This window comes from Hyperolius riggenbachi, chromosome 3 (genome assembly GCF_040937935.1).
Source record: "Hyperolius riggenbachi isolate aHypRig1 chromosome 3, aHypRig1.pri, whole genome shotgun sequence".
NCBI classification, from domain to species: domain Eukaryota; kingdom Metazoa; phylum Chordata; class Amphibia; order Anura; family Hyperoliidae; genus Hyperolius; species Hyperolius riggenbachi.
In genome coordinates, this window is record NC_090648.1 from 276,700,256 (window position 1) to 276,723,257 (window position 23,002).

A 23,002-nucleotide genomic window follows, 5' to 3' on the forward strand; every position below is an offset into this window, starting at 1 on the left:
GCTCATCCTTAATTGGTGACACACAATGATCAGGTGCAGAAACAGTCATTACAGTCTCTGTTATCACGTGTGTGTATATATCTTCATAAAGGATCCTGAATAAGCATGCAGATCAGATGATTCTGACCAGAATAGCTGTGTGCTTATTTTAGGTGCGCAATCTACATACTAGCAGCCAAAGAGATCAGCAGGACTGCCAGGCAACTGGTGTTGTTTAAAAGGAATAAATATGGCAGCCTCCATATCCCTCTCACTTCAGGTTCCCTTTAAGGTATTAGATTGTTTTACGCTTACAGGGTCCTGAGATGGAAATCCAGCCTTAAGTCACACCTTATGAAACGGACTCCAGAACATGCACAAGAACAGTAGGAACATTACAGTACAAACTCATTAAAGGTAGGCAAACACCATACTTTTTAAAAATATTTTTCAATTCAAGAATTACCATCAACTTTTCTGATTGTAACATTTGAGAAATCTGACCAGTTTAACACACACAAAATAAAAAGGTAAAACTGAAAAAATTGTATGGTTCTATAAGGGCCTGTTTCCACTACACGCAGATTGGATGCAGAAAAACTGACTCCAATGAATGCCTATGGGAAATCTGCATCAGAAAAATCATGTTTAGTGGAAACCGGCCCATAGGCATTCATTGGAGTCAGTTTTTCTGCATCCAATCTGCATGTAGTGGGAACAGGCCATAAGTCAGGAAACTGACAATCTATCCTACACCATTCAATTTTCTTGTTCAGATAAACATTTGAATTTTCTGTACAACTGATCATTTTTACTGAATGGTCATGAAATGAATTTTTTTACTGTAGAAAAATCACTAAAATCAAAACGTGGACTGTGCCATACACATGTAATGTAAGTAGCGCAAGTATTTATCTACTTATGTGTTTTGTTTTGTTTTCTGAAATAGTATGGCTGACAGCTCATCCTTAAAAGGAAACATTTGAGGATTAAAAATAAAAATTTGAAGTTTGAATTTTCCATACAACTGATCATTTTTACTGAATAGTCATAAATTGAATCCTTATTGTATTGTGTGTGGCCATCGTAAGGTGAGACAGGATCTGATTAGTTCTATGTAAAAGTGCTTCACACTGTCAGAATCAAATAGAATCAAATCGATAGTGTCCATTTAATATCTCTCTGACAGTGTGAAGCACTTTTATATAGAACTATTCAGATCCTGTCTCACCTTACGATGGCCACACACAATACAATAAGGATTCAATTTATGACTATTCAGTAAAAATGATCAGTTGTATGGAAAATTCAAATTTTTATCTTTAATCCTCAAATGCTTCCTTTTAAGGATAAGCTGTCAGCCATACTATTTCAGAAAAAAACAAAACACATAAGTAGATACTTGCGCTACTTACATAACATGGGTATTGCACAGTCCATGTTTTGATTTTAGTGATTTTTCTACAGTAAAAAAAAAAAAAATCCTTCTCAGCATTCCCCATTTTAAGTGTGGCTAGTTTGAAGCCAATTCATATCCAGTAATTTCCTCCCTTAGTCTCCTGTGCCTGATTTTCCTGCCCTTCGCTATAGAAAGTGCATTATCTCAACATGAGAAATATTGGCCAATCAGAGAGGAACACAGGTGTGGGAGGGGAAAACAGGAGGGAAAGAGGCTTCAGCCAATCATGCTGCATTAGTGAAGTCTGAGGGGAAGCAAAAAAGGACAACCCAGCATGCCCGGCAACTTCCTTTTTGTCTACCAAATTGTGTGTACTAACAGTCAGGTACACTGGGGAATGATAATTTATCAACGAGAAAAGTAATAATGATTTTAACTTTTGGATTGCCTGGTTAGCATCCTTATTACTGGTTTACCGGATAAAAATAAAGAATTAATTCTATGCCCGACAGTTTCACTTTAAAGGGAAGGTTCAGGGTGTAATAAAAAAAAAAACGGAGGCTTTCTCTAGCCCGTGGCAGGCAGGACGTGACCTCGGCGCCACTCCGCAAGCTCCTGGTCTTCTCCGGTGGCGCACCCGACCTGGCCAGGCCGGCTTCCAGGTCGGGCTCTTCTGCGCTCCAATGTGCGGGTTGCGCTGACGTCATCGGATGTCCTTTAGGCTGTACTGCGCAGGCGCAGTAGTTCTGCTCAGTACAGCCCGGAGGACGTCCGATGACGCCAGCGCGACGGCGTGAGACGCACGTTGGAACGCAGAAGAGCCCGACCTGGAAGCCGAGGGCACGTCCTGCCTGCCACGGGTTGGAGGAAGCACCAGGTAAGTGGATTTGTATTTTTATTACACCCTGAACCTTCCCTTTAAGGTGAAACAGGATCTATGTAAAAGTGCTTTGCACCATGTCATAATCAAATAAATATTAATCTGATCGGCTTGTATTCATGCATATGAGCAACATCATTAACGAGATGTTTATATTTTGTGTTTGGAACAGTTTTCATTATGGACTTTACCACAGAAATGGCAACAAGGCATTTGTAGGAACACAGAAGCAGCTACTACATATCAGAATTATCTTTACAGTTAAAATGTCAATAAGCTAGACCAAATACAGAAGAAAAGCATTTTCCTTCTACACTTACACCTCCATTCTTCAAGTGGCAAGTCTAGATTGTCGCATGAATCATCATATGGATCTGCTTCTGCCTCATCATCAGAATCATGAAACTGCTCAAAGTATGGATGACATAAAGCAACGGTTGCTGTTATTCTCTTCTCAGCATCCAGCACCAGCATCTTCTCCAAGAGGTTGACAGCTGAAGAGCAAAACAAGAGGCACAAATATTACTCCTACATAAACCTCTCAGTCTCTCTATGAAGCCACACATTAATCTTACAGCTAGACTCCAGACACTGCAGCAGCATGGCATGTTAATCCTTATCTACCGACCTTTTATGGACCCAGCATGTAGGTAAACAACCCTAAATCTGTTGCCTTAAAGGCAAATGCTGGCATGAACCCTCTCCTGGCAGAAGGGACAACCATGAAGCCACTTCAGGCAGTTTCCTCCAGATATGAAGGCACTAAATGGAAGGCTACTGCCATATTACCCCTTTGGCATCTGTAAGCCAAGTAATGAGAGGGCATGTCAGACTCCTATAGTGTTCTTGTTGGGAGGTGGTATGCGACCTGGAGTAGTCCCATCACTGCATATACTTCTGACAAATCAACACGTTTACCAGCTTTTTTTTTTTTTTTAAATTACCGTTTTAGGGTAAGTTAGGGTGGGGTAGGGGTTAATGTCCTATTGTTAGAGCCATGGCTTAAATCACAACGTAATACAAATACAATGCTAACTCCACCTACAGAGCAATATACTTATTTTAATTATTTGCTATTGAAATGATAATGCAAGCTTTACAAATAAAGGGAAGATGAGCAGGAATATAAAACGTAAAAACAAAAAAATCCTAAATTTTACAACATAAATCAGCATTTCAGGCAGAGAGCTCATGCACAAGCGTGACTGTATCCACCCTGGAAGGTCAATTAGATGCTAATCTCAAAATAAGAATGTATGCAGCTTGGAAATGCAACAATCAAATGCAGAAGCAGCTGCATTTAGGTGGTCAATTTTTCAGCTGGTGCTTCCATAGAGGCAAAGTGGGCAATTGCCCAGGGTGTGTGCACCTTGAGTAAGCTGTCTTAGAGGCAGCACAGAAGTCAGGCAATTGGCATTTTAATCAGCAAATTAAAATGGCTGCCTTCCTATTCCTCTCACCTAAAGTTCTCTTAAAATAGTAAATATTTTTACTTTTTTTTGTATTTCTCTTGGCTGATACTGCACAACAAAGTGTCTCGGTTTTTGACCTTTTCTATGCATGCAAGCAAGCATGATTTGATAAATGTTAAATGCCAATCAAAAAAAAAAAAAAAATTAGATGTACAAGTACATACACCTCAATGAGTATTAAAAATCTCTACATAATTCTGCCAGTGTATTGTTACAGGTTAACTGTCATAGCAACGTGGAGCTTCCAATGTGACATATGTGGAGTGATGCTGCCTGCATAATATCACCGCCACTTGAAAGATAACCAATTCTGCCAAGTGTCTTCTTTAAACCTGCACATTATTTGTCCCTAAAAATGATCTTCTCATTATCAGCAAGTGACCATTCATAGTCACTTCTGAGAGTGGTAAAACCCAGTATCACAGTTTATGTTTATTTGCAAACTTTGATCAGTTGAAAGTAAAGATGGATCAATTTCTGAGACCCCCTTTATATATTAATACAGAAAATACTTTCCCTATCAATCACAGGGGGCAGACACTCCTCCTTATTCATGCATGCATACTTTATTACACCTGCAAACATTTCACACCCAAAATAACTTTTTTTGTATTGGTAACTGTACAGGAAATTGGAGATCTATTCATTTTCTTACATTAAAAGAGTCTTAAAGCAGAGGACCAAATCTAGCTTAAACTGGAAGATTCATTTAAAGCCCAATTCCAGGCACATGTTTAGCTAGTCCTATGTAGGGACACAGTGGCAGAACTTTTATTTGTGTAAAAGCTGTAGTCATAGTAACATAATGCATGAGAAACCGTATCAGCATCTCCCATACAGTTTTGCTTGTTCAGCTGTATTCCTTCAGATTACATGACCAATTTTTAAAGGCAGTGTAAACTTGTACTTACATGACAGGGTCTGCAAGGAGCATATAGTTCCAAGGACTTGTATATTAAAAAAACATGCTATCTAAACACTAATAAAATGACACTAATGCTGTAAGCATATACACAGGCACCACTCATCTATTCTATGTGTAGCAAGGCTCCCTCTGCCATCACCAGGATCCTTGCTACACTGGATGTGTGGTGCATGTGTATGTGCTTACAGCGTTAGTGATATCTACAAGCTAATAAAACACCATTGTTTTTTGATATACTAGTCCTTGGAACTATATGCCCCTGTGATGTATAAATTTACACTTCCTCGGAAGATATGGGCTGAGAGCAATGAAGCCTACGTTAAGCTTCAGGGTTTTATGGGATGCAGCTAGGAGCAAGATTGTTTTAGATTTGGACATGGATATACTGATCTTGTAGGTTTTAAACAAAAAAATACCTATTTTTAATGGCCATTTATCTTAAGCAATAAAATCATAGCTGAATCGCTGCATTCCCGCAGCAGAACGATTTATTTATACCCCCAAAATTCCCAGGGCAAAATTTGGGGGCCCTTCCGGGTAGAGGCAGAGCTTTGCGCAGTAGCTCTGCCTCTGCTCGCGTCAATCTCCGCCTCTCTGTCTTCTTTCACAGAGGGGCGGGGAGAGGCAGAGATCTGTGGAGATTGACGCGAGCAGAGGCAGAGCTACAGTGCAAAGCTCTGCCTCCCCGGGGAGCAAAATCCACGACCTGGAAAGTAGTGGAATTTAGCCCCAGGATTTTGGGGGTATAAATATCTTGTTGTGCCGCGGGGATGTGGCATTTCAGCTACAATCATATTGCTTAAAGAGAACCTGAACTGAAAATAAAAAGTCAAAATAACCATACACAGGTTATACTTGCCTCCTGTGTAGTCTACTACTCAATCTCTTTGTCCTCTCTTGCATCCCATTTGTCCACTGTGATCAATGGCCATTTTTAAAATGGAGGATGGAAAAATCCATTACCCCATAATAGCTTCCTGCTCAGCACACTGTTAAACTGTTATATCACATACTTTAGCCGTAGGGAAACATGGACATAAACTTGCACATTCAGTTGCAACTGACAGCTGCTGATATATAACTGACAACAACTGTTATATTTCAGTTCTGACAAAATATTGTCAGAACTGGAAGGGATCACTGAAAGAAGAAAATGGTGAGCTTCTGAGAGGAACTGATGGTGAGGTTAGTATATAATATTCATTTGCAGCTACGTCATGTTTTTATTATAAATCATTTTCCTCACTTCAGGTTCCCTTTAAGAAAACTGTCCGGTTAAAAAAAAAAATTTTTTATGGCTTCAGACTCTTTAAATTGATGAAGTAAAGGTTATGTTTATTATGTATTGTTTTGTACACACATAAAAGAAGACTGTGTCCTACTGAAACCTCATTGTCTGTAGGTTTATAGTGCAATATTGTATTGGAAGGTTATATCGGTTACAAATTTTTTAAGCAGACTTTTCAGCTGCCCCAGCTTTTACATTCAGGGTGTAACATCTTGGCACCAAGTGGCATATATAACGTGCCTGGAGTAGGTCTTTAAGAAATATTCAGTAAACGTCATTTCAAATGGCCCAATAATCAAAAACAAATGCACAATAAAAAGCATTACCAAGAGGGTTTGCGTATCTCAGCAATAACCCAAAGTCTTTCTTCTGCACCTTTGGGAGACTCTTGATATAATTTTTAGCCTGGAACAGAACAAACATTTAACCACGTAAGCATTGTCCAATAGCCAAATTCTTGTATCTACTATTAAGCAAGATTCTTAAGGCCAAAGAACAAATGCATGATGCAAAAAGAAGAACTGCGCATGCATCAGCATAAACGTCAACATATCAGAAATCACAACATATAGACCGCTTTACTTACATCAGGGCTCTGAAGCTTCTGGACAAAATCCTGCGTTGGCGTTCCAGTAATTTTCATGATTTCTGTAAGTTGGTCCAGATCTTATCCTCAAGTTAAGGAATAAAATACTGTATACACATTTTATTATTACTACTACTACCACGGATTTATATAATACCATCAACTTCCACAATGCTACACAATATAATAAATAAGACTGGGTTTATAAGACAAACGAAGTCCAACATAAGTATGACAATCCAAAAACATCTACAATACAAAAAACAGCAGTGGAAAGAAAACAAATGGGAATAGAGCCCTGCCCTTGTGAGCTTACAATCTACAGGGACATAGGGAGTAGACCCAAGCACAGTAGTAAGCAGGCTGTGTATAGACATTATTGATTTATATACCACAATCATTGGCAGAGGTGGTAGTTATCAGCCAAGTTTTATCTAGTATGTATATGGAGCTTAAGCTTCTAAAATAAATGCGGTCGACAAAATAGAACGCATAACTTCCTCATCTACTAAGCCTAATACATTTCTCAATATATACAATATGGGCTTCTAGGTCTGCTTGGGCCTCCTTACATTTTAATTTATATTCTTGTACCAACCATGCCCACTATATGCCAACTGTAACAATGCTAAAAAGGTTTTCAAATTAAATGTACAATTGGCATCCTGTACTTAATTTTGTGCAGTTGCCCTCTGCTCGATGATAAAATATCATCCTCATGCCATACACAGTCAGGTTGTTAACTGTTTATTCGATGTCTGTTTCTGCAAAAGTTCTAAGTATGGTAGTTTTTTATTAAATATCTGTATGATTGTTAATCATAACATGGCAGTTCAAGTGCTTTCTCTTTAATAAAACAATTCTGAACCCTTAGAATTACCGTATTGAACACAGAACAGGTTTAAAATAAAGTACTGGTAATTTGCCCCTGAATTAGTCTTTACTTTGGCATTCCACCACAGGCAACAAATGGGTTGGTTTCAGTATCTTGCATATAACATATAAATACTAATTACACTTTCTCTTACAAGAACACCAAATCCCTAAGTGACTCTGAAGAACTTGTAGGAGAGGGTAAAAAAAAAAAAAAAAAGAGAAAGTACATTTATTTTTAGCCGGAAGAGATTTTAATTATCTTTTTCAAAGTACAAGCTCTTGCCTACTTTTAAAGAGGCATGTACCGCAAGTTAGATCAATTAAAGATTTTACTGAAAAGTATCCAGCAGAGTGCATCTTAGGCTCTTAATGGTACACTTATGCTCTTTTCAGTGCTTATCTGAGAATATGTTGTGTACATCCATCTAAGAAGTCTGCCTGCAACAGTAAGAATTACTGAGACATTTGCATTAATACTCAAAAGGGAACATACAGCAAGGTTTAAAAATTATTATTATACAGGTGATGTCGTTTCCGCTAGAAATTTCTAATTTTTTTCTGTGCTTTGCGAGTCTCAGCCACACTGATTGGGGCTGAAACACTAATTGCACTGAAATGCAACATACAATGCTTTTCCACATTGGTGAAGGTTGGATCACAGCAGTGGACAGAGTGTACTGCGATACACATGGGTACACGAGCATCCTTGAGATCAGAAAGGTGTGTCTAGTCACACAAATGCCATGTATGGGTAGATCGACCAAGAGACCAGTCTCTGATCAGATTTGATCATAGAGGGATCTATCTGTTGCTGGCCATAGACCACAATCCAATTTTCAATAGGTTTCAGCATGAAATCTATCATAAATTGGCCTAGCTACTTGGCACATGTTATGATGACACATGCTCCTGCTGCCGCATAGTACAGGCACTTGTGGTGACAGCAAAGGAAGCCAAGAGTCCCACCGGTGGAGTGATGAGACTAACCTTCTGCTGACCGCGTCACGCCAATGGGCGTGGCCGCGGCGGCAGCCCCAGGACCGCCTAACGCCGATAAGTCCTGGGGCTCTGTTTTGCAGTATCTCCTGCTTGGGGAGCGGAGCTATTGCCGCTCGGGAGACTGTTAGACGGCGTGATCGCCATCTATTTACTTGGTGCAGCGCTGCGATCAGCCTATGACAGCTGATCGCCATAATTGGCTGGCTGTGGGGAAGGAGGGATGGCAGGAGGGAGGAAATTTAAAGAGACAGGTTTTTTTTTTAAGAAAACAGACAATATTTATTATTAAAAAAAATAAACATGGGGGGAGCGATCAGACCCCACCAACAGAGAGCTCTGTTGGTGGGGAGAAAAGGGGGGGGGGGTCACTTGCCCTGCAGCTTAGCCTTAAAGCTGCAGTGGGCTATTTTGCTAAAAATGGCCTGGTCACTAGGGGGGTTTAGCACTGCAGTCCTCAAGTGGTTAAAACCTTGCAAACATGCACAGGAGGACACCAGCCGGAAGTGTGTCAGTCATCCAGATATTAAACACTGTGCGATTTTCCTCCAATTCAATAAAATTATTGAATCAGAAGGTCAATCGGCCCACAAAATTGCCTTATGTATTGTCACCTTTGGTCTCTCACTTACTGTGAACGTTCTCCGTGTGATGTACACACAGGAACATTTGGTGGCATGTTTGATTCAATAAAACGATCACATCAAGGTAAAATACAACTGACAAAAGCATTTATGGTAACGTACATAATCAGAGATTACTTCTTGTGAAAACTGTATGACAATACAGTTTTTGTGTTCAAGAGCCAAGCCAAGGAGAATAACAAGCATATTTGCAACTGCTGCTAAGAGCGTCTATAGGAAGTCCCACCGCTTTAATCTTTCCAACCTCCCTATTGGTGTTTTGAGGTGACGGTCCAACTAGGAAGCTAAACTTATTTTACGCTCACTTCCTCTGTGTCTCATTTCTACTCTAACCTCTGGAACTTTGGCAATTGTAGACCTGCAGGTTTTACTGTAAATAATCTCTGGCTATATAAATAAATAATAAATATGTCGTTTTTCATTACATGTTTTATTTCCATTACTTCAGGACCTCATTGAACAGAAACTGCAATGTCGCCAAGCAGAAAAGCTCCTACCCAAATCCAAGCAGGAAGTGAGCATCACTTCCTGATTGGCTGGATGCCAGACGAGGATTACAGCATAATAATGCAGTGATCCCTGAAGGCCTGTTTTTGGCCGCACCGCTAACGCCAATCTGCAGTCTGAAGCCGGCCTCAGGCTAAAGGTGCGTACACACGCACTACAGCAGCCAACGACTGGTCTGTCAGCACCTCCCTCTGGGCGGGTTTTCAGCAGACTGTAGTGCGTGTGTATGCACTGTCGGTGGACTGATAAGGAACGATCCGCCGGGCGGATCGTTCAGGAACAGCCTTATCAGACCGCCGACAGTGCATACACACGCACTGAAGTCTGCTGAAAACCCGCCCAGAGGGAGGTGCTGACGGACCAGTCGTTGGCTGCTGTAGTACGTGTGTACGCACCTTAACATAATATAGGCAGCAATGACAGACCCACCCAAAGCAAACTAACTCAATTCAGCACTAGGCATGTGATCAAAACATGAAGACAGGATTTAGGGTGCATACACACAGCCAATGTTGATAGGCCAATGATGGGCCAATTTTACCATTTCCATGTAGTATGAGGGCCAAAAGACTATAAACAAATTGTGTAGTTAACATCTCATACACTTACAGTTATAGAGGCCTTATTTAAAATATGAGCACTCTAATCAATGAGCAATTAGAGGATATTCTTAGATTACTTCAGTCCAATAACAGAACTAGACAAAAATATTTTTTTTTTCAGCATAGTCAAGAATGTAACTATAGAAAGTAGCTACCGTGGAGAATAGAAAGGGATACGGTCATTACCCTTGAAGAGTGGCCGGCCAGTGTACATTTCTGCCATGATACATCCAACAGACCATATGTCCACTATAAAATAAAATATAAATTAATAAAAAAAATAAATGACACTGTATAGAGTGCAATATAGAAAATAGATTTCATTTTTACTTATTTTAGAAAACAAGCACAGCAGAGATAAGCAACACTAGGGGGAGAAAACTTCCCTTGTAAACTTAAAATCTAGAAGGGAGGAGTAGGGAAGAAAAAGAAGAAACTAGATAAGATGACTAGGCCTCATTTCTGTGACTACACTTTTAACTTAAAGGGTACCTGAAATAAGGAATAAAAACCATTTGGTACTTGCGTATTATCCTGTCTGGAAAGTTTGGCAGCTTTTTGTTAAAGTTCGGTTTCGTCCCCTAGCCAGATCTAACCATTTTTAGAAAGCTGGAAGTGCCGTCTTTCCTTTGCACTGGGTCACGAGTCAATGCAATGCCCCACTCCCAAGTTAGGGGGGTTTGGGGGACATGTCGCCTGCACTTTGCTGCAGAGAGCACAGTGGAAAGGAGTTCTGCCCATGCCAGTAAGGTAGAGAGGAGACGAGGGTGCATAGCTGCACTGCTCCTTCATCTGTAATGAGAGACCCAGCGCACATGACAAGTTTTGAAGTCACAGTTTTATGCTGCGAAGAAAGAAGACTACCTACTGGGTGTGCTGCTTATCATCATGAGGGGTTCGTCCTGTACTTCTGTAATTGCACTTTCTGCAGCCAAGTTCAGGAGACACCCCTCTTTCAAAACCCCATAACTTGGGAACTGAGCATCATACCAACTTGGGACCTGGTGCAACAGAAAGCCGGGACTTTCATCTTTCCAAAAATGGTCAGATTTTCCAGGGGGACCAAACAGAACTTTAACAAAAAGCTGCCAAACTTTCCAGACGGCATAATACGTAAGTACCAAACATTTTTATACATACCTGGGGCTTGCTCCAGGCCCCTTCAGGCGGATCAATCCCTCTTCATCCTCCCAAACCGCCTGTATCGTCCGCTAGGCAGCCTGGTAATCTTGCGAGTCAGTACAGACACAGTCCAGCCATGCTCCCCATCGCGCTCCAAGACCAGGAGAGTTCTGCCACTGTGCAGTATTACCGAACAGGCACCAGAACTCTCCTGGTGATAGGAGCGCAATGGGGGAAAATGGCCGGACTGCGTCTGCCCCAACTTGCAAGATTACCGGCCGTGCAGTGCAGGCGCAGTACATCCTGACTTGCGAGATTACCGGCCTGCCGACCGGAGGATCCAGGCGGTGGAGGAGGATGGCGAGGGACCAATTAGCCTGAAGGGGGCCAGAGGAAACCCCAGGTATGTATAAAACTTTTTTATTCTTCATCTCAGGTTTACTTTAATACTAATAATTTTTACTGCCCCCACCTTCAGTAGCAATCGGTGGGCTTGCTTCATAGTAGAGGGAAGCCTCTGAATAATCCAGAGGCTTCCCCGTCCCCTCACCTGCCCACTGACCCAGCGGTCCAGATCTCTCCGGCAAGGGCTTGTTGAGAGGTGTGCATGGCCACACTGTGCAGGGAGCCTTGTGGCCCAAACTACTGCCAGGCTCGTTCACAGACGGGAGTGCAGCACCAAACTTCCACAGGGTCCCAGCGCTAGATCAGTGGTCTCGATAAAGACATGGGAAGCCTCAGGTGGATCGAGAGGCTTCCCTCTACCACGAGTATGTGAATTTCTCTACTTTTAATATCACAAGTTTTCTTTTAATACAAGGTAAACAATATGCTAGCACCCCTACAGCAAGGTCAGGCGAGTACCAGCTTAGCAAGGTCAACCGGCCCACACAGCTAGTTTAGCCAACACAAAAAGATCAGGCAGTTTCCAAATGTAATAATAAAACACTTTGCCTTCAAAGGCCTGACCGTTTATGTACACAAAGGGGATTAAATTAGCCCTTTTCCCCCTGTATTACTCCATATACAAGCTGTCTGCTTGCTCTGTTATCAACAGGAGGGGTTTGCTTCACAATACATGTAGACCAATTCAACAGTCATTTGGTTTTCATAAATATGCAGCACAATGTTCCATCAATTAACTGCAACACTATAGCGAGGGTCCTTGCTGATCCCCCCCCCCCCCCCCAACAGTTTGTATGAGGTGTAGCTATCTCGCATATGTTTGCAGGAATATCCTGATGGGCAGTGTGCTTGACCAAAAGAAGCAGTTTTTCTTGACTGTTTACATATGTAAAAAACAGAGCTCTGACTGGGGCTGTATGCGGGGGGGAATTTATGTTGGATGGTGGGGGGAGGACTATTGTAAATAGATTATAAATAATTTGTGCACTATATGTACTCGTGACGATGCTCCGCTTTAGGGTGAAACAATCGTTGAGTGGCACCCTATTTGTACTTCTATGTCTCACCTACACACTCTCGGTTCAAGTCAATACCCAGCTACCTTCTATGAAGATGTATTAAAGGGACTCTGTAACAAAAATGTCATTGTGTTTTCTACCATCCTACAGGTTCCTAAACCTATTATAATGTGCTCTGGCTTACTGCAGCACTTTCTACTATCACCATCTCTGTGATAAATCAGCTTATCTTTCCCCTGTGGGACTTGTCCTGTGTCTGGAAGGCTGCCAACACTTCAGTGTGATCTGCTATGCATGCCCCCTCTATGCACACTCCCCTGTGTGTGTGTGTTATTTACATTAGCCAGCTTTTCTCTGCTCTCTTATCTTTTACAAGCTGGATAAATCCTCTGTTCACATACTGATGAGTCACATACTGCAGAATTACAGACAACTGGGCAGAGCTGTCTGCAAGAAGAAACAAACAATCAGCTTGTAACTCTTCAGTGAGCTGCAGGGGGAAAGAAACACACAAATGATCTCTTGAGATTCAAAAGGAAGGCTGTATACAGCCTGATTGTGTATGGATGTATTTTCTATGGACATACAGTACATCAACCTACTTCCTGTTTTGGTGGCCATTTTGTTTGTTTACAAACAAACTTTTTAAAACTGTTTTTAACCACTTTTAATGCGGCGGGGAGTGGCGAAATTGTGACAGAGGGTAATAGGAGATGTCCCCTAACGCACTGGTATGTTTACTTTTGTGTGATTTTAGCAATACAGATTCTCTTTAATACCTGACCCCTATGGGGTTTATAATTGATCTAATAGTATCAGTGGCAGACTTTACCCACATGGTATACCTCCCCTAGTGGGCAGGTGTTTTTTATATATGTAAACAGTCAAGAAAAAACGGCTTCTTTTGGTCAAGCACACTGCCCATCAGGATATTTCTGATGCAAACATATGCGAGATAGCTACACCCCATACAAACTGTTGGGGGGGGAATCAGCAAGGACCCTCGCTATAGTGTTGCAGTTAGTTGACGGAACATTGTGCTGCATATTTATGCAAACCAAATGACTGTTGAATTGGTCTACATGTATTGTGAAGCAAACCCCTCCTGTTGATAACAGAGCAAGCAGACAGCTTGTATATGGAGTAATACAGGAGGAAAAGGGCTAATTTAATCCCCTTTGTTTGTGTACATAAACGGTCAGGCCTTTGAAGGCAAAGTGTTTTATTGTTTATTTACCTGTACAATTTATTCGGTAGTGTGATATCTTTTCTATATAGTTTCCAAATGTAAACAGGCTTGATAAGTGACACAGATATTTTTGTTTTTTAAATTGTCAATGGTGATGATATGACCATAACTTACTAGTTCTCCAAGGTTGGAGATCAGGAAAACCAAGATAATCCGGCATCCCTGGCCTGGATTTAATAAAAATCCATATAAAGATTGCCGATATCAGGAATATGAACAGTATAAAACCTAATCACTGCAGAAAGGTAGACTCAATATTGAAGCTCCATTATTACGAGAATATCGATTCAAAAAGGTGGGCACACGTGATACAAAATACTATTAGATTTTACTGAAATTCGGTAAAAATGATCACTTGTACAGAGGGAAAGAAAAAACAAAACAGAAGTGGGGGATTTTTTTACATCTATTTGAGCGAAAAATCTGATATTTATCAATATAAGTTGATCGGGGGTGGCTAATTTTTCATAATTGGGGAGGAAGAATTGTACATGTGTTACACAATGGTAAAAATGTTACACAATTAGAAAAATGCTTTGTAATTTTTAAATTAAAAAAATATGAAAAAATTGTATCGTATGTGGCAACCTTTACACAGTTAAAACCAATTAGGATTCCATTAACACATACACCTCTGACCACTGGGGTTCCACACTACTACTACTACACTGTTAGTAGGGCTGGTTCAGACGGACGTCTGCGTGGCGTCGCGTCTGGGGGCGTTGCGGCGGCTGCGCGGTGAGGCTTTCAGTAGCCTTCGCGTCGCGTGTATGGTGCGGTCGCGTTTCTTCCCCTAGGGGGATATTAGCCTTCGCGGTTGGCCGCCCCCTGGAAGCTACATGTTAGTAAGGATTAGAACTATCTTGTTAGTATAGTAAGAAGGGGGTTATGGCCCGTACTCACGGGCTGCAGAAGTGGCCTGTCGCCAGCACACGTGAGCGTGTGGGCGACAGGCCGGCGACAGCTCCTCGCCAGGTCCCTCCGCGTACACACGCGGAAGAGGGACCAGCGGCGAGACGGAAGCTGTCGCCGACGTTCCTCCTCCCCCCGCCGGAAGCTCCATTTACCACAATGGAGGTTGCTGTCGCTAGTCCGCGTACTCACGCGGACTAGCGACAGTTGCGGGGGAAGTGCGGCGGCGACTGTCGCCATGCGATTGAAACTTTCAATCGCATGGCGACATGAGCGACGGGCGACAGTTCGGGGTGCGCGCGCGCGCGACGGCCCATACTCACGGGCCCATACTCACGGGCGACAAAAGTCCCTCGTGAGTATGGGCCATTAGTGGCAGAAGATTTTCATCCACATAAACAGTATTCCAAAATCAGGCTACTAAAGAAAATTAGCAAATGCAAATTGGTGAGGCTGATCTTGTTTTGCCCAATAATAGCAGGGCTATTCCTCAGGTACTAAATATCCTGCTAGAACTTTTCATAATTATTGGAATAAAAGAGAACAGTTCCACAATAGTCCTATAGTTTGGCACGCATAGGCTAGGACGGCATAGATTATGCACTGTAAGGGGTATTCAGAACCATTGTTGTTCTATCACTGTACCACCCTGGCCTTCAGTACTTCCTCATTGGGGAACATGGACCAAGGGCTCTATGGCTCACAGATGCCTGCTTGTCCTTGTCTGGATAATAGCAGATCACATACAGAGAAGGTAAAATATTTGTGGAATAGTCATCATGAGCACACACCTGCAGTAAGAACTCTATACTGTAGATGTATTAAAAAACATTGTCACGGTAGAACATGCAAGCTACACCAATTGTAATAGCAAAAACTAAATCCAGGCCAGATTTACTGAATGCCTCAGGCTCTTCAGCTCTGCGTAACCTTAGATAATTAGCCCCCATGTATGACAATATGTGAGCATACTGCAGTGTGTCACAGCTTGAATCTGCATCCAGACATGTGGCATAGTCTTCAGTAGCCATTACATTTTACTTTACACTGGAACCCTCCCTTAAAATGACAATGTTCATTGCGAACTTCATTAAAAAAAAAAATAATCTTTCTAATAACTTGCTTACAATAACCTGTTTGTTTTAAGTTATTTTTAAAAAATGGCATTTGTTATTCTGGGTGACAAGCTACTTTACAGCTGTTACAGTAATTTCATCAGCACAGCTGCATTTACTATATTATGTTCTGTGCCCCGCTGGGTTTACAGAACACAACAAGGGGCATCGGTTTTTCTGGGTTTTATTTCTGTGCACAAGATAAAGAACCATTTTGCTACATTTCAATAAAAAAGAAAAAAAGTACACCAAAAAAATGCTGTTGTAGTGGGCGTGAAATTAAAAGTGTTTGTAGGTTTGTTCTTGGAAAAACAAAGTTATTGTACGGCTGTGTATAATAGAGATAATAATGTAGCTGTGGCAGGGCATAGAACAAGGATACGGCAGCAATAGACATATTGTGTAACTCCTAGCGGGAAGCGAAGAACCACACTTCAATGCATATTAATGTAGGAACTCGCATTACCTACTTGAATATTGCTTTTAAGTGGCGGCCCACCCGTGGCTTATGTTGTCAAGGTTTTATAATGGGCAAAAGCATGCTTCATCTATATTACACTCAACACAGCCGAGGTCTATACAGTTACTTATCTCCACTATTCATAGGACTGTACTGGCTTAGTTCAAGCATATCTTCACTTTATTTACCAAGCTGCATTCCCAATATGTTGCTAAAACTTCACATTGTTTTTATTCTGCACGCATGCCGGGAGTTCTGTTAGTCATCATTTAGCAACTATTATTTCTCTTGTACAAATCTCATCTGACAAATAATGTGCAAAAGAACACTAATTGCTAGTAACACATTTTATTTCTACTTTAGCACACAGTTGCCTGTGTCAAAACAAGCAGTGTACATTGTTTTTGTTCATAGCACCGGTAGCAGAAAATTGATCATTTGCCTCAATACCTTTCAGCTTTGCTGTTATGTAAAAGTTTTCAATGCAACTAATAAGTGCACTTGTGTGTGCATACTGCATAGGCATGAACCTGGCTATAGAGGTGCCCACTAATGATACAATACTGCTTGTATAAACTTACCCATACCCCAGTGTCTTGTGTGTGCACCACACTACATCTCCCAGCATGCATTGCGGCTAGCATAGCTGTGGTAAGATTGTACAATCAAGACTATAATTTGTGGGGACTTTTAGGCACTATGTTAGGGAGGTTTACCACCTTGCGCTGCGATTGGCCGACATTTCCTGTATATGGGAAGTTAGGGGGCACAATAAATCAGGGATGTCAAACCGGTCCTTCGAGGGCCGAGGTCCTCACACGTTTTTGACACAGCTGGGTCTGAATCAGGAAAGGTGTGGTCCATCAGGTAGAACACATTTCTCTCTTTCTCAGTCCATCCTAAACACTGGCATGGATCTGGCACTCCAGGCCTGGGGTTCCACACCTGTGCACTAAATGATCCCCTCCCCCACTGTCATTAGCAGCCTCAGTACCTATTCAGAGGTGGAAACATGACACAAAGGGTGGTACTGACCAGAAGCTGAATCCAAAACGGATTTAGATCATGCAATTCCAGGGACTTGCAGGGGTCTATTTTAGCTGAAGTTCTGTAAAGCGTTAGAAAGAGCCAGAACCACTGTGATTTCTGTTGTAACCTGTGTTCACTCTGGATCAATTTCCCCACAATTTTTGTTGTGTCACTGGAACAAGAAACAAGGAGTAATCCCTACAAGTCTTCCAGATATATGAGGAAGGTTCTAACCTGTCTGCATGCATCAGTCAGTCAGCAATCCAACAGAGAAGAGAAAAATTGAGCTGTGACTAGAGAGTTACACTTCATCTAGAAATACGTGGGCAACTGGCAGCTATTAAAAGAAGAAGCAAATGTAATGCAGCAAATACACTATGTGGGCAGATCTTGCTTTATTTTGTGAAGGAAGTGGCAGGTTTCATTTAAAACAAATGTACATGTACATGTGTTAGAACAGGAAGACCCAGTTGAGCTAGTTGGAAAACCAGCCCAAACACCATACCTGTCTGGGTATAATGCATCCAATTCAGAATCACCTCTGGGGCTCTGTACCATCTGGTCACCACATAACCTGTCATTTCACTGTCAGTATGCCTCGCCAGTCCAAAATCCAAGATCTGTGAACATATGTGAGTAATAATTACCAGGATATCAGCCAACAGCTCAGTGTGGGAGTATTAACTTAATTCAAGAGGAGACAGAGAACAGTGACGCATGACAAGTGCACTAAGTGAGCTTATCAGCTGATCTATATTTGCAGTAGCTTTATAAAAACATTTCCTAAAAAGACACACATGGACCATCATCTGCACATATACTGTATAGGACTAAAACCTGGTCAGTTTGTTTAAGAATATTAAATCCTAATGCAGAGCAGAGATTCTAGCCCCGAGAAGCTCATACGCATCATTATATAATCACTACACAGACTTTGTAACACTGCCAGGAGCCCTGAGTTTTCATGAAAAGTGAGACAAATTTGCTACAATTTATATGATCAGAGAGAAGCAAGCTCCAGTAATGATGTTATGATCAAGCATGCATAGTAAAACATCTTTTTGAAGATTAAAGTGCAAATATTTTTATCTTGTAATCAGATGTACTTGTCTATGCTGTTTAATGAGTACCAAGGGATGTTTACAAGGCAACATAAATGGCTTTAATAGCACTGCGGTTCTGATTTGTTGCTGCAACAGCCCACATATTTTAAGAAGGAGAAACACTAGCACTATGAACTGCACCCCAAACCTTTTACAGTATAAGCTAGAAACAGCACATTGGGCTCAATTCACCAAGTGTTTCAGTGGCGATATCATTCCCTGTGGCATTAACTCATTTACATAATGGTTTTCACCCAGGCCTGGAATCCACTTTAAGTCTCAAGCATTTTTAATTAGCGTTTTGTAAGCAATTTCATGAGCGTTTGCCCGCGATTTTGGTAGCGATTTAAAAAAAAAAAAGTATAAGCTTCATGCCAGCGATTGTGATTATTTCTGATTGGCTGTTACAAATTGCTATTATTTTTTTACAGTTTGTAGTAATATAAGATCACACAAAAATCGCTATGTGTAGCATTTCATGAGCGATTTGCCAGCACTTATATACTTTGAAGCGCAAACACTCCGAAAATGCTGCATGTCCTGTGATTGCGCTAATCACAATCGCTACTGTGGAATTTATCCGCGCAGTGCAGAAACTATGGAAAGATGCATATCATTTTAAAGCTCTCGTTCTCCTCTTTCCAATGATATATAAACCGCTGCCCTACGCATTTTAGTTTTCACTATTTTCGCGATTCAAATTGCAGCGGCCGGGATTTCAATCGCGAAAATGGAGAAAACTAAAAGGCGTAGGGCGACAATTTAGGTGTCGCCAGAAAGAGGAGAAAGAGAGCTTTAAAATGATAGCCATCTTTCCATAGTTACTTGTATTACACAGGACGACACTTTACCCAGTGTCAGCAGCTCCATTCAGCAGAATGGAGCTGCTGACTTAAAGGGATACTGTAGGGGGGGTCGGGGGAAAAATGAGCTGAACTTACCCGGGGCTTCTAATGGCCCCCCGCAGACATCCTGTGCCCGCGCAGCCGCTCACCGATGCTCCGGCCCCGCCTCCGGTTCACTTCTGGAATTTCTGACTTTAAAGTCAGAAAACCACTGCGCCTGCGTTGCCGTGTCCTCGATCCCGCTGATGTCATCAAGAGCGCACAGCGCAGGCCCAGTATGGTCTGTGTCTGCGCAGTACACTCCTGTTGACATCAGCGGGAGCGAGGACACGGCAACGCAGGCGCAGTGGTTTTCTGACTTTAAAGTCAGAAATTCCAGAAGTGAACCGGAGGCGGGGCCGGAGCATTGGGGAGTGGCTGCGCCGACACAGGATGTCTGCGGGGGACCATTAGAAGCCCCGGGTAAGTTCAGCTCATTTCCCCCCGACCCCCCTACAGTATCCCTTTAAGGAAAAAGTCGCCCTGTGTAATACAAGTAACTATGGAAAGATGGATATAATTTTAAAGCTCTCTTTCTCCTCTTTCTGGCAACACCTAAATCGTCGCCCTACGCCTTTTAGTTTTCTCTATTTTCGCGATTGAAATCGCGGCCGCGGCAATTTTGAAAATAGCGAAAACTAAAATGCGTAGGGCAGCGGTTTATATATCATTGGAAAGAGGAGAAAGAGAGCTTTAAAATGATATGCATCTTTCCATAGTTTCTGCACTGCTCGGAGTCCCTTTAACTGCTCCAGGACCACTGCCGTGAGCGTGAGCAAAGCGGCAGCCCCAGGACCACTCCACGCCAATTGGTGTGAATGGCTGGAGTTGGAGATTGTGCACGCATCCCCGCCTTGAATGACGGAGCTCCAGCGTCATCAGCCTCCCAGCGGCAATCTCTGCTAGGAGACTGTTAGACAGTGAAACCACCATCTAATAACACTGTACAGCGCTGCTATCTAAGGCAGGCAGAAAAGTTATCCACTGAAGCCTATGACAGCCGACCACGCTGATTGATTGGCTGGTGGGGGGAGGAAGGAGGGGAGGGCTATAAAAATAAAGAAATAAATAAATTTGCTATTTGTATTAAAAAAACGAACCACCACCTGGGAGCAATCCTCGCCCACCAACAGAAAGCTCTGTTGGTGGGAAGAATCACTTGTGTGCTGAGTTGTACGGCCCTGCAGCAACCACTTAAAGGGAACCTAAACTGAGAGGGATATGGCTATTTCCTTTTAAACAAAACCAGTTGCCTGGCAGTCCTGCTGAACTCTTTAGCTGCAGAAGTGGCTGAATCAAAGACCTGAAACAAGCATGCAGCTAATCCAGTCTGACTCCAGTCAGAGCACCTGATCTGCATACTTGTTGAGGGGCTGTGGCTAAAATTATTAGAGACACAGGATCAGCAGGAGAGTCAGGCAACTGGTATTATTTTAAAAGGAGAAATCCATATCCTCCTCAGTTCAGGTCCCCTTTAAAGCTGCAGTGGCCTATTTTGTAAAAAATGGCCTGGTCACTAGGGGGGGGGGGGGGGGGGGGGGGTAGTTTAAAACCGTGGTCTTCAAGAGATTAAGGCACTCCCTAAACGCTCAAAGCAAGCAATCTAGTGTGTTCCAGCCCTGAGGTGTATTCACTAAGTTGTTTGTTCTTACTTTACCAACTGCAGTGTTAAAATAAAGAAAATTCTAAAAAATACAAACAAAATTCATAAAGTAAAGCATGTTGCTTTATTTTATAGCATGGAGTCAATTCACAAGTGCTATGTTACATGGTATTAACCACTAAAACACCTCTCCACGCCAATTGGTGTGGACGCGGCAGCAGCCCCAGGACAGCCTAACGCTGATCGGTGTCAAGTCCCGGGGGCAGAGTTTGCAGGGGGTCACACACATCCCTGCTTGAATGACGGATCGGAAAGCTGTCATCAGCCTCCCAGACTGTTAGACAGCGAAACCGCTGTCTAATAACAGTGTACAGCGCTGCCAACTGCAGCAGCGCTGTACTGGGGACAGCCGCGTGACACAGCTGTCCCCCTGGGGTGATCTGCTGTCATAGGCTGAAGCCTATGACAGCCAATCACAGTCATTGGCTGGCGGGGAGGGAGGGGATATAGTTAGAATAAAAAAATAAAAACAAAATTTAACCACTTCCGGATACCGGGTGGTTTGGCTGATCTGTGCTGCGGGGGCTCTTCAGCCCGCAGCACAGATCAGAAATCAGGCAGGGCGATCAGACCTCCCCCCGTTTTTCCCCACTAGGGGGATGTGTCCTGCTGGGGGGGTCTGATCGCCGCCGCGCTGCTGTGCCTAGCGGGGGGGGGCTCCTCAAAGCCCCCCTCCGCAGCACTAGTCCTCGCTCTGCCTCCTTCCCTCCCTTTCCCGTCCCCTGTGTGCGGCGCAGGATAGGATAGGCTTTAGCCTATCAGATGCCGGCGATCCCCGGCCAATCAGAGGCCGGGGATCGCCGATCTCCTCTACGGCGCTGCTGCTGCGCAGCGCCGTATATATGTAAACACCGGGGAAGATCTTCCCCGCGTGTTTACATTTACCCTGCGAGCCGCGATTGGAGGCTCGCAGGGTGTTCACGGAGACACCCTCCGTGAACTGACATGGAACGGCCGCTCATACGAGCGGCCGTTTCCATGGAAACCACTTCAGGATTCAGGGGCGTAGTTAAGCGTACGCAGAATCCTGAAGTGGTTAAAATTATAAGGAGGTAAATATTTATAAAAAAAAAACCAAAACAAAAACCTAGGGGGAGCGATCAGACCCCACCAACAGAAAGCCCTGTTGGAGGGGAGAAAAGGGAGATGGAATCACTTGTGTGCTGAGTTGGACGGCACTGCAGCGAGGCCTTAAAGCCGCATTGGCCTATTTGGTGAAAAATGGCCTGGTCATTAGGGGGGTTTAAGTCCATGGTCCTCAAGAGGTTAAAGCAAACCTGTGAAGTTTGTGATGCAGATATTTAGCTACTTACCTTGGGAGGGGGAAACCTCTGTGTCCCCCAGAGGCTTCCCCTATTCTCATCTGTCAGGCTGTTCCAACACAGAGACCCCCAAAGCGCTTAGGCCGTGGTGGAAAAAGCAGAGCCCGACTGAGTCCGTGCTATTGCACAGGCGGGCATGCACAGTAGCACAGACCCGTATGGGCTTGGCTTTTTTCGCCAAAGCCCAATTGGGTCTGTCCTACAGCACATGCATAAGCCATTAACAAACCCTTGTCAATGGTTTTCATGTGGAGACTGGAATGTGCTGGAACGGCCGGTGGAGAAGGACCTGGGCACCTCAGGAGGATGCAGAAGATTCCCTCTCTCAAGGTCAGTACCCAAGTGGGCCCCCTTTTCCCCCTACAGGTTTCCGGTAAAGTTTAAGCCTGTACTTATCACCACTCTCAGCCTGTTTTTATTTTACCTCACCTGTGGAGAGGTAGAATAGTGGAAGTGAAGCCTTTTAAACCTATTTTGTACATTTTTAAAAGGCTACAGAAAAGGAGAGAGGTCTGTGTAATTTCTACAGAATAATTTCACCCAAGGACAGCTCTGAAAGATTTTA

The 23,002-nt window shown here is 42.9% G+C and overlaps 1 protein-coding gene across 1 annotated transcript in view; it reads right to left on the minus strand.

Annotated features, from left to right (window-relative positions):
* MAPK12 (mitogen-activated protein kinase 12) overlaps positions 1-23,002 on the minus strand; it is a 165,093-nt gene that overhangs the window by 4,517 nt on the left and 137,574 nt on the right. The window contains exons 7-11 of the mRNA XM_068276361.1: positions 17,971-18,085; positions 10,332-10,403; positions 6,530-6,609; positions 6,270-6,348; positions 2,579-2,752 (exon numbers count right to left, since the gene is read on the minus strand). Of these exons, the coding sequence (XP_068132462.1) occupies positions 2,579-2,752; positions 6,270-6,348; positions 6,530-6,609; positions 10,332-10,403; positions 17,971-18,085 (520 nt within the window). The remainder of the gene's footprint in view (positions 1-2,578; positions 2,753-6,269; positions 6,349-6,529; positions 6,610-10,331; positions 10,404-17,970; positions 18,086-23,002) is intronic.